The sequence below is a fragment of the Urocampus carinirostris genome, chromosome 1 (assembly GCF_059441175.1).
Source record: "Urocampus carinirostris isolate Australia breed hairy pipefish chromosome 1, RoL_Ucar_1.0, whole genome shotgun sequence".
In the NCBI taxonomy this organism is placed as follows: Eukaryota; Metazoa; Chordata; class Actinopteri; order Syngnathiformes; family Syngnathidae; genus Urocampus; species Urocampus carinirostris.
Genome location: NC_142349.1, coordinates 17,379,504 through 17,392,505, shown reverse-complemented (window position 1 = coordinate 17,392,505; position 13,002 = coordinate 17,379,504). Strand labels below are relative to the sequence as shown.

General features: G+C 40.3%; 1 protein-coding gene across 1 annotated transcript in view; it reads right to left on the bottom strand.

Annotated features, from left to right (window-relative positions):
• The window catches only part of LOC148373759 (inactive phospholipase C-like protein 2), a 114,269-nt gene that overhangs the window by 37,987 nt on the left and 63,280 nt on the right, over positions 1 to 13,002 (bottom strand). Inside the window, exons 2-3 of the mRNA XM_088329038.1 lie at positions 7,879 to 10,365; positions 3,777 to 3,980 (exon numbers count right to left, since the gene is read on the bottom strand). Of these exons, the coding sequence (XP_088185164.1) occupies positions 3,777 to 3,980; positions 7,879 to 10,365 (2,691 nt within the window). The remainder of the gene's footprint in view (positions 1 to 3,776; positions 3,981 to 7,878; positions 10,366 to 13,002) is intronic.

The following is a 13,002-nucleotide window of genomic DNA, read 5'->3' as shown; positions in this document are numbered from 1 at the left end:
AGGCGAGACGATAGCTTGATGCCTTACCTGGTATCATAATCTAGAAAACTAAACATTGTATTTTACACGTTTTTCTAAGGGTAGGTTTAGGCTTTCAGGTGACCAGTTTACAACACTAAAACCTTAGCCAATGTGTATTTTACTTTGGCCAATTTATTTACACATTGTGAAATAGTTGTAAATGTTTGCATTCTCTTTCCGCATCTCTAATGTACTGTAATGTATTGCTTTCTGGTCTCCCGATGTCTAGCATTAAAAGTTTGCAGCTGGTTCAGAATGCGGCAGCTAGACTTTTGACTAAGACTAAAAAGTTTGAGCATATTACACCTGTATTGGCCAACTTGCACTGGCTCCCAGTCCACTTAAGATGTGACTTTAAGGTTCTCTTATTAACATATAAATGTTTGCATGGGCTTGCACCCTCTTATCTCTCCGATTTGATTTCCCCCTATGTTCCTGCACGGAGTCTGCGCTCGGAAAATGCCGGTCTACTTGTGACTCCGAGAGCCAAGAAGTCTGTGGGCTCGAGAGCGTTCTCCATCCGGGCCCCGGTGTTGTGGAACGCCCTGCCTCTGGAGATAAGATCTGCAACCTCAACGGAAGTTTTTAAATTGAGGCTTAAGACACACTTCTATTCCAAAGCATATGATTGATGCCCACCTTGTATTCTGTTTTGTCCTGTCTTTTTCTGAGGCCTGCCTGGCTGATACGAAGGAGAAGGATGATTTGGGATGGGTCAGCGGACCGGGGTCTGACCTGCAGCATGTCAACCCCTGCATTTACCAGCTGGCGTCGTCGTTGATGTCATGCTCTTTCCGGACATTTTCAACATCTTACCTAGTGTTTACTATTCTGTGTACAGTAATGCTAATTGTAATTCACCCTGTTCAATCCTGGAAGGGGGATTACCACATGTGAGGTCCTTTCTCAAGGTTTCTCTTTTCTCCTCACACTGAGGTTTTTGAGTTTTTCCTTGCCCGCATGCTGGTTTGCTGGTTTAAGATCAGGTAATTGTGTAATTTTGTAACTGTAATCCTGTGCAGTCCTTTGAGACATTTTTGTGATTAAGGGCTATATAAATAAATTTGACTTGACTTGACTTGACTCTAACACCGGTCTGAAAAACCCCAATCACCTTTTTCTCGAGGCCTAACATTAGCATTAAAATCTATATGGGCTACATCACCGACGTCAAAGACGAGGTCCACGGGACGAATGTGGCTCGCGAGAAGGTTTTCCCTTAGCTGATCTTATTATTGTGTCATATACCACAAATCCTTTTTTTGAATGTACATTACTTCTCCGTGAATAAACTACTGTTTTTGCTTCATCGATTTTTCCACTTTATTACATTGTATTTTAGCGCAATTACATTTCAAAAGTGGGTGATAGAAAACTACTATTATTATTTAGTAAATGTATCTCACATTTTCTAAAATAGAAGCTATAAGCCACTGATAGTTTCTGAATATGTAAATGTTATGGTGATTCTTTTATCAGGCAACATAGTATTTTGCCTTGTCGCAAATTCAAGATTACTGATAGAGCCATTCAAATATTGTTTTATTTTTGGATCAAACTGTAATATCATATGAAATTATGCTTTTCAGTGGGTTCTCTTAGACTATATACGTAATTTTAGAAATGTTCAACATATTATGACTCCGATCCTCAGGTTGGAGCCAAATTATTCATTTGGCCTTCCGTCCATTTGACTTTGACACCGCTTAATTACAAGGAAGAAACCATCTTTTTAAGTATTTAAAAAAGAAGGTATATCTAGTAAAATAACTGCAGGTTGAGTTACTGGTTGCAGCAACACGGACACAAAAGAAAATAATTTGTATCCTCCACATTTAATTTACAGAAAAGGGGATTGTTGGGAAATATTTACAATATCACTTTTCTTACTTTTGCTTCTAAAACATGGGCCCTAATTACTTCTTCCCCTGGAAACATAACGTCTCGCAGGGGAAATATCAGACGGACCAAAGCTGATTTTTTGGTTTGATTCTTTTGTGCAGTGCTTTGTTGGAGCTTCAGGAGTAGGAAAGTGCTCAATCATAATACATGCAACTGTTATGACAGGACTCTCAATATTGCAGATACTCAGCACACTATATTAACTTATTGAAAAAATCTTATAAGCTCACCACTGGCTTTCAATGGCTTCAGTTTCAACCACAAAACAAAATGTTTCACACCACCGAAAAAATAGTATTCCGATTAAATGGCGTATTAAAACATTGCGTAATGGCTGTTGCTTTTGTTGCTGTTGTTTGTGTTCATGCATGGTCCCTTTAAGAAAGGACGTGTCGTGAGGGAGGGGATGGGCAACAGATGCGGAAGTTTTGTTCTTTGAAGTAGTGAGCTTTAAAGTCAGTCTGGTGTGCATTCGACCAATAGTAGTTGTTGTGTAATTGTTTATACCAACTGTTATTTTGTTATATTAAATTGGCAACGAGACTTATTCAGCGACTGAGTGCATCATTGATCATCAAGGGGTATATCGTTGGTTTCAGAAGATTTGATTGGCCTGACACTACTCTGGAATACTCAAATGAATGGACGGTTTACCACTCGAAGGATCTCAGGGAGTAGTAAAAAAGAACCCGCTGAGTTTGCGATTAATATGCCAGCATGAAGCTGCACCAAATGCGGTTGCTAAAACGCCGGAATTTGGAGCCTGCTAGGAGTGTTTGGCGCGAATATGAGCAGCTCATGTGTGCGATCAGGTGAAGAATGACCCTAAAGCATGCCATGCTCTTTGCTGAGGATGTTGACAACCAGGTTGCCTGCTTCACCGCTGTCCAGGCGTTGGTGAAGCAGCAGGGAAAAGAAAAAAGGTCCGTGCAGACCGGACTGCACAGATCCTGCAATTTACCACGACATGTACGGGAAAAGCTGTGTGCACGGAGCCGAATATCCAAGACCAAAACACTGTAATGATGGGCTGGACATATGTGGGGCGCCCCAGCCTTGTTTGCTTGCAGACTGGGTACGTTTTCTGCACAGGGCACTGGGTTTTTAGCCACGATCGTTAAGTTTGACGTAATTTCAGTGAGAACCGTCTTAAGACCAACCCTTATAGAACTGAGGACCGTGAATGGCAAAAAATCTCAGGTGAGACGAAGAGGGACATTTGTGTTAGTCCTGGGAGACCTAACAACAACTCATTCAGCGTGGGTGGCGGATGTGTGTGACTCTTGTATATTAGGTTGAGATTTTTTGAAAGCTGCAAATATTCTGATGGACTTGGGAGCTGGGGTTCTCATCCTGCCATGTGGTCAGCATATGAAGCTGATTTCTGACTCTCAGCAGGGTGCTGAGGGAGGGACACCACAATTTAGAAGTGCCAAGTCCGCCAGGGGAAGCGCCAGTTATGAATCTACAGCGATCAACAGAGGATAAGGGAGAGTTTGCATGCCCAGAGATGCACTCGGGCAAGGCTAGGGCCGACACCAGAGACTGAGGCCACTACTGAGACAGGTGGAAGATTTGGGGCGAGAGGCTTCATACAGAGTAAGGCAGTGTAATGTCTGTTAGTTTTGTTGCTGTTTTTAATGCAAAAACATGTACTATCTCCTTACATTTTGCATGTTAAAGAATTTGGGAATACATTTAATTATCTGTCCACAATATTCGTCCGAGTACAGTCTCATTACCAGTGCTACAAGCAATATCTCGAGCACCTCCAATTCAAAACCTTAAACATGTATATTGATAGTGGGCCTGGTATGGTACAAAATAATACAGTTGTGCACCAGCTTACTTACCATGTCATAGGCATTGAGCACCTTGCGCAACAGCTCGGGCACTAGACCCTGAGCCTCCATGGTGGGGTAGGTCTCGCTAAGGTCCACCGTCACCCGCAGAGAGCGCTCGCTATTCATCAGCCAGCTGGACACGGTCAAGATGCACTGCTTCATGTTGGCAGCCGGCGTCAGCCCACAGAGCTCCTTGAAGGACACCACGGCATTCTGGGGGTAAAAAAGAACAAACGTGAAGGGGAAATTAGATTTTTGTTATTTGCATTTTTATGATTAACAGCCCTAAAGTATTCATGTTGCTGGAAGGAGGAACACACTGAGTAGATGTGGTCGTGGTCTAAATGTCTTTGAAGGAGAAAATTAGTCAAGGGGAAACAAACAAGACAAGAGACTGCTTATTTGTTAAATGGAGACATTAAACAACAAAACTTGTCTACACTACCGTTGCAGCATTGAGCGGCTGCAGTGAGTCATTTGTGTATATATTATATATATATATATATATATATATATATATATATATATATATATATATATATATATATATATATATATATATATATATATATATATATATATATATACATATATATATACATATATATATATATACATATATATATATATACATATATATATATATATATATATATATATATATATATATATATATATATATATATATATATATATATATATATATATATGTATATGTAGATATACAGGATATATTGCCAACTTATTTGGGAATTTTCGTTGCTGTGAATGTTACTGCACTTCTTTTCACTACACTGTTGTAAAGATGCACTATTCTTTTCATCGCACCGTTGTCATAACTTAGGCCAGGCTCTAAGGGGATCAACCGTAACTCATTCAATTCCAGACGTTTCTCTCAAATGGGAAGTGCAGATGCCAGACATTTTTTCCCATTTTGACTCATTTTTGAAGGCTTACAGAAAATTTAGGACGGTAGCTGCAAAAGCATAGGACCAATTAAAAGAAAGCTTGACCCCTCATCAGAATAAATTGGTATGTTTCTAGCTTTTACTGTTCATAGTAAAAAACAATTGAACAATGCTTAGTCTCTTAAAAACACTTGTTTCTAAGAAAACGTAAGAGAAAATCGGCTTTTTGTGAAACGGTGCATTTAAAGCAAAACTTTCACTTTGGTGCTTTTTTTGCATTTGTGATACCGCCAATATCTAAACAATGCTTTCCATAAACACAAGGGTATTTTGCTTGCTTCTGAAGACACATTCATACGCTATGTTTTCAAAGGAGATAGCAACAGGAACGAATAGTGTCAGTTACTTTCGGGAGTAATTTTTTCTTATCTCCATTATTGGAACTAATAGTGGTCAAATAAAATTACATTTTGTTTTTCTCTGTTTAGTTACACATTGTCTCCAGGATTGAAGAATATTTTGCTTTGGTTTTGGAACAAACTACCAAAAAAATCAGGCGTCTTTGTACGCAAGACATCAGTCACCTTGATTTAAATGACAGCCATAAAAACAAAGCTCTGGCAAAGACAAGTCGGGTTGATGAATAGCAGTCTGAAAACAAACAAACTTTGAAGCAACCAGGCTGTGTTGATATTTGGGAAGCAGTCCACGTGCTTGCACTGTGGGAACCGTCCGTCCCTCTTTACTGGACCAGCAGAAAAATCTGGTCCACATCCCTCAAGGATGTGCTGTGTCACTGTAGCCCCTTTGCGGTAGCCCGGGGATCGATGTTGCCATCATTTGTATGCTGAATTTGTCCCATAGAGAGCAACTCGAGTAGCAAAGGCAGCAATTGAACCAGGCACCAGCATAAGTTAATGATTAGATTTAGAGTTTAGGGTTATTTGTGCTTATTGTGTATTTGTTTTGGTTTGTTCTACTGAGCAATATAAATCCACAAAAGAGAAGCGAAACCCAACAAGAGGCTTGTGTTTTTAATTAGTCTCCCCACTAAACTCCCCTTACCAGATTTTCCCAATGGAACCTTTGTGTCCCCTCAACAAGACTTCTTTTGTTTCTATTCCTATGTATTCACCCGCCCCCTTCTTAACATGGAAATAGTACTGCGAGGAGGTGTATGTCAAATCAGCCTATAGGAGGATGCCGTTTAGATCATCCTTCATAATGTGAAGTTCTAGTATCTCTCCATGAATAGGTCAGACTTCTCAAGTCAACCTTATTGTTTTCATAAATACTTTCAAAGTTAAAGTTTAAAGCTCTGTTTCAGACATTCAAAGATTAAAGCTGATTTACCTCTTAAGGTAAAACATTTATGGTTTCCTCTTGTGCTTAATTTAAAATACCGTCTGGGAAACTCATCAGCACAATTAACCCAAAGAATTGTAAACATCAAAGCCCATCATGACTTGCGACCTCCCAATGAATTAATGTGATATGCTGTCTGACATTGTACATGCTTCTTTTCCTTGGTAATGAACTAATTCAATGCCAGGTTTAAATACGTTTTCAGAAACATTGTCCCTGAGTGCTAAATGTATACATATGTTTATTCTTTTTATTTAAAAAAATATATTATAATGTATTTTTTCGCTGTTCATCAGTAAGTATTTAGTCTATGGGAATAGTTTCAGAATGATAACCATTAGCTGGCAGAGGTGGCTTTGATCAGATTTTTGTCCAGACACCGAGGAAGGCCCAACCGCTTAGTGTTGCTTCCTGTATCCAGGGATTGAGAGTGTGTAGGCGGCCCCATACTGTGAATAGGCGTAATGAAGCAGCGAGTTGAGAGTAGCGAATGTATGGAGTACAGACCATTAACGCTTAAACAGATATTTTTTTTCTTTTTGAAAAGATGACAAAGTCCCTTCGTCACTGTCGAGGCAGAGAGGGATGACATTCCGTGCACGTCCGTAGGAATGCAATCGCCATGGTGATTGAAATTGATTGATCACAGAAAACATCAAGCGCTGAAAAGGTCTTGCTAAGTTCATGCATAAGTTCAGTTTTCCTCGCAATAAAATGTTATTGTGCAACCAAATTGCCCTTGTGTTTAAGAAAATCATTGGTTGGAGATGAGAAGTATCACAATTGCAAAAAAAGTGAAAGTTCTGCGTGACTTGCATCGTTTCACAAAAAGCGCCATTTCCAAGAAGTTTCGGAAACGAGTAATTTCAAGAACCTTAGCAATGTTTAACTGTTGTTTACTAAACAATGATAAAAGTTCGAAACATGCTTCTTTTTCCAATGAAAGGTGGTTCAAGGTATCTTTTTATATTGCCTATGTCGATATATATTCAGAAAAACATTTTCTATAGGCTTTCAAAAATGGGTCAAAATGGCAAAAATTGGCTTTACTGGTCGATTTTCTGTTTCACCAAAGAAACCCTCCAGGAGTGCGGCAGTTGATGCCATCTGGCTTGTTGGCTTTAAGCTCAGCAGCACAGGCCAAATTTAAGCAGCATTTTCCAGACAACTGGCCACTTTAAAGCTTTCCCTCATTTTCACATTGAAAAGTCATGTATTTACTTTATTGAGCAATTCAAAGTCATTTATGAATTTCCCTTAACTTTTATCTACTGATTTTCGTTTGAAAAGGAAAATTAAGAAAAGGCAGCAGGTACTGTTTGATTGGGCGAAATTTTTAATGGCCCTCAACCGACTGATTTAAAAGCCATGCCAAAAAATATGGGAAGACTGAGATAGATTTAAATAATAAAATAGTTTTCAAGTAACTCTGAATGTTTAGCAACATAGACCCTTTCCCCTAGGTGGTAATATTTCCTTGTTAATGATTACATAGTACACACACCGACTAATTGCATACCATTGTCACAGTATTCTCCTTTCTTATGCAACATTATTGAGTCCAATTACCTAGTGGCCCTGTGCATAACATTGAAGTGAAGAGCAGTCCCAACACTTCAAATCAGGTTGCAACCAAGTAGTGCATAGTCTGATAGCTCTGGACTGTTCATGTAAAAGAATGATAGTGCTTTTCCCCATTCAGGGCATAGACATTGGCTGTTTCTTCCCCTTAGGTTAATTATATAAGACTCTGTTACCAAATGGAATATTGTGTGAAGAAAATAATTATCATAAAGGTTTTAGAGTTAATTGTTCCAGCATTTCAATGTGTTGCTCACCTGTACGTTTTCTCTGAGGTCTGTGGCATCCCGAAGGGGTTGGGTTGATGCTCTAAAGAGTTCATCCACCACTTTGATCCCAGTAGTCTTGGTGTTGGTGTATTCACGAGCTTTCCGACCCTTCCTGACTGAAATCCCTCTCTTATGGGCTTTACCGCCACCTCTTCTGTTAGTGATTGCCACGTGAACAAACATTGTGGTGTTGGGTAAGAACTCTCCTGTCAAAGACTGTAGGGGGACATGCCTGTAGCCAGGCTGCAGGCACTCAAACGGGATGGTGTACTGCCCAATGAATTCATCTCCAATGTAGTCATCATCTAGTACCACAAAGCGCAGGACTGCCAATTCGGGCAAGTTTATTTGGAATTCAAAACTTTCATCAAAAATAGGATTGTCGCCATTTTGGGACACAGTTTTGGTTCTTTGTTCAGCGCAATCAGCCGGGATGCCATGAATCTCCACATATAAGTAAGGTTCTACCACGTCACCTTTGGCAGCAGAGCCCCGAGGCTTGGGAAGGTTCTGCCCACTGATGACCTTAATGTGAAGAAGCTGCGCAGACACTCCTGGGAGAGAATCCCGAGCGTTGGCGCTAAAGTAGGAAACTTCCTCCCTCATAATGGCGGGTCGCAACACATACCCACAGTTGCCATTCTGCCGGAACCAGCCAAGGTTTAGGTCCATCATCAGGCCAGGTGTCTGGTAGTTCATGGCCACAATCTGGCACCCACACTTCCAGAAGTCTTGAGGGTTCATGTTACTGGCATCAATCCTCATTGGGGTGGGGTAGACTCTAGAAAGAAACCGTTTGTTGTAGCAAACAAATTCCTCTGGGAACTCATTGGCAAACCTGTTCGCATCAACCTCATTGAAGGAACAAATCTCCCAGAATTTTTGATCTCTTTTGGATGAGTCAAAGTCCCTGAACTGTACTGATTTACAGAGAGACACAAGTTCTGAGAGCTCCTTGCACAGACGTAGTCTTTTACAACCCAAACCATTCAGTTGGTCCCCATCATCTACTCCAAATCTTCTAGACATTTCTAGACCCTCTTCCTCCTCTGTCACATCACCTTCAGGGTTTGTGCAGGTAGGCTCTAGCCTCTTACCTTTGAGAAGGATTTTGCCTTTGAGCTTCTCAGGTGATGGTAGGTAGTTTTCCCCTTTGTTGGGGGCATCCACATATAGTTTTTCACCAAGTATCTTTTTCATATGTTGGGCCATCACTTTTTGTTGTGGGATGGAGCAATGAGCGACTAAACAAAGAATCAGAGGATACTCTGAACTTTCAAAAGCATATTGGTTAATGACATCTAGGACCTTGGAGAATGCTAGTTGTGAGGCAACAGAACTACCAACATACACCACTGGTTCATTATCTGGGCCATCCCAGACAATGACTTCAATACTGCGACATCCCATTCTCAGAACGCGGATGTAACTACTGATGTCAGATGAACCCCAGAAGTGGTCTTCCAAAAGGGAGGCATTATGTGAAGAATTGATGTAATAGTGGGATAAGGGCTGTGTCATATCGTGGCACACATGTTTGTGCTGCGGGTCAAAGATGTGGCACTCAGACGAGAGGAGGTAATGGGTAAAACCGTCAATAGAAAGGTAAATATGTTCCCTGCCTTCGACTGATGGCTCATACTTAAGAACCATATCCCTGCACATACCCTCTGTTACACCCTCAACCCCCTGCTCCACCTCAACAAATAACATGAGATCTTTACAATCCAAGTACTCCTTATTACTTGAGAACTGCATCAGCAGGAAGAAAATTTCTGGACGTGTGCAGAGCTCACAGTAGGCCTCCACAAATGTGTCCATGTTAATTGCCTCACCATATTGGTCTTTCGCTTTTTGAAGTTCTTTAAATTTGAGTTCTATCATCGCCTCTTTCATTCCGGGGTTGAGCCCCTTGATAAGTTGAGTGGCCCTGAAAAGGTCAATCTGTCCGTCTTTTTCCATGGCAGCTAGCTCAAAGACTGAGCTAATCCAAGATGTCCGTACGCTTGGTTGGCTGGGCTCAACCATGTCTACAGTGTGTCGGCCATATGACACCAGATATCTTAGTCCCATCACCCACGTGCTAACCACATCAGCTGTACTGGCAACCAAATCCAGTGACTCATAGTTGTTCCCATAGATAATAGAGAAGGCACATTCATCTGGAAATTGATCAGAGAGACCGTTGCTGCGAAGGACTGGGGTCTTCTTGCCCAATCGCACCTCCTTGATGCTCTTGATCTCAAGCTTTGCCTTGTCTGAATCTTTTTTGGAGGGCTCCCACCTGAGCCAGTGCATATCTGGATCAAGCAAGAAATATCTGTTGTACATGCGTGAGTTGGAACGCACTTTCTTCATTTCACATCCCTCCATCATAAAAGCCATGCATGCCGCTGTGCTGTTGATCTTGCGGTCGCTTGGCATGGAGCTAAAGGAGACTGTCTTCTTCCTCACCTGCCGCTGTTTGGACCCATCCTGTAAACAAGGGAGCATAAATAATTGAATTATTAAGTCTGAATTTTTCTAAATTTTTAATCTGACTGGTTGAGAAAAATGGCAAGAATTTCAAGCGTTTCCAAGCACTTAACCCAAAATTCCAGTACTTTTGTATTCTTTGCAAAGACATTAAATTTGAAGCATTTTTAAGGCTATAATCACCCATAAGAACACTGAATGAATCCAGAATGCGTGATATTTATGTTTGTTTTTAATTGCACTAAAGAAATTGAAGGACTTTATCACAAAGTTTTTTGGGAAATAGCAGCGACAATTTGGCAACAAGCAATCTAGAAATGATTTACCCAAGTTTATCATAGTTAACCCCACGAACACACAAACAATTTAACTCTATTTGATACGATGACTGAGCAACCTGTATTGATGCAGCAACGCTTTATGTAAAGAGGAAGAACAGATTTTGAAGTGGTTGTTTACGTTGTAGGCTTCACACAGTTGGTGCTTGACTCACTTCTAAAATCTCATCAGCAACAGACATGGTGACAGAAGCGGCAGGGTGTGAGAAAACAGGTGCAGATGGTAAAGAGACCTCCACAGTCTCCCGGTCGCGCAAGACATCAAAGCGTAAAAATCGAAGTCACAATGAGTTTTGCTGTCATTTAATTTGTCAAATGCAGACCATGGATGACTTCAAACACCATCATCAGAACGCCCCACCGCCCATTTCAAAATGGTGTACTTTCAAGATTGAACGCATTGCATGGAAAACAGACCAATTCAAAACACATCATTTAAAGTCTCATTGACTGCACTTCCTCCCAAAATTGGACAAACATTGAGGTAGGAGAGGTGAAGTGAATCTATGCTAACAAGGTTTACCTACGACAGGGGGATGAAACTAATTTCGGGGGTACTGAAGGAGTCTGGGAAATATAAAAGGTTTAATGAGTTTAATAACTTGATTTGTTTAGATGTTAAAGACATACTGTGCAACCTCAGTGTCAATAAAGAAAATTAAATCATGCAGAGGACAAACATCCACATGCTGAGCAGAGGAGCAAGACATTAATCACTTAAGGTAGAAAGTATGACTGCTAACCCTGTTAATACTGGATTTTTGAAACATGAAGTGGTTTAATTTACAGAAGTGGATCTAAAGGCTATCAATGCATTATATAAGATAATAATACAAAGATAAATGTCTGCTAAATAAATCATATAAAATATCAATGTTAATATTCTGCTGGGTGAGTCATCAAATCACCAAAGGTGTTGTTAGAACTGTTACTCCATAAATCGCCATTTGATTTGATTTGTAAAAACGGGCTCATTCACGATTAAGAATACTGTCTATTGTGCGCCATTGATTATGCAGACTTGAGTGATTATCCTGTGGTGCATCGGTGTGAGGTCGATTTTTTCCCCCTTGGCCTGGATGAAAGCTATGCATCTTGAAGCTGTTACATATTTACTATCTAAATATTCTTGTATATGGCATATACACATTTGAGCAGATTAATGGACTCTGTGCCTGACTCTTAAACTTAACTGATACCCAATTTGGCAGCCACCCAAACTTGCGCATTGCATGATGGAGATAGAGGACCAACTGCTTGCGTTGAATAATTTTAGATTATGTACCTTGAGTCATCTGCCACAATGAGAAACGAAAAACAGAGGTGTTACATTATAATCATAAATGCTATATAGTTTTAAGTCAAGTCAAGTCATGTTTATTTGAATAGCCCTTAATCACAAAGAGTCTCAAAGGGCTGCACAGACCACAGATTATTGCAAAGCACAGACTATTATGACACCATCCCCTGATCTAAAACCTACACGAGGGGAAATAATACACAGATACTGTCAACATAAAATATAGTTTATGCATATGCTATAGAATAGAAGTGTGTTTTAAGTTTAGATTAAAACATTTCCACTGAGGTTGCAGATCGAATCTCAGGGGGAAGAGCATTCCACAGTACTGGGGCCCGAATTGAGAACGCTCTCGAACCTGCAGACTAGTAGACCAGCATTTTCAGAGCCAAGGCTCCGGACCGGGACATAGGGGGAAATTAATTCTGAAACATATGAGGGAGCAATTATATGCATGATTTTGTATACTACCAACAGAACCTTAACATTACATCTTAAGCTAACAGGGAGCCAATGCAGGTTAGCTAAAATCGGGGTAATGTGATCAAACTTTCTTGTCTTCATGTAATATTTTAAAGATTAGACAACAGGATCTCAAATCAAACACGTCATCTTCGAAATATTTGGAAGGTCCTTCGAGAAGACAGCAAAGCAGAGCGAAGAAGCATGTCAGCTTTTTTGTAACCAAAATCTCTTGTATGAGCCAACGCATCTCAGTCTATTGTGCAGCACATCTCAGCATCTTAGTACGGCAACAAATGTGTGAATAGCTGTTAGCGGTCTGGGGAGAATGGATTTTTCTAAAAAGTGTGATTGGATTGTGTGGACATGCCTCGTCACCTGCCCGTTCTATGCAGAAAATTGATTCACACTTCTATCCTGAAGGTGATGCAAGGTCCTTTTGCAATACAAATCTCACACCCGCCTATTATTGCTGTGCAAAAAAAAAATTGTGGAATACCTCCAAAGCATCTTTAAAAAGGTAATGACAATGAAGAA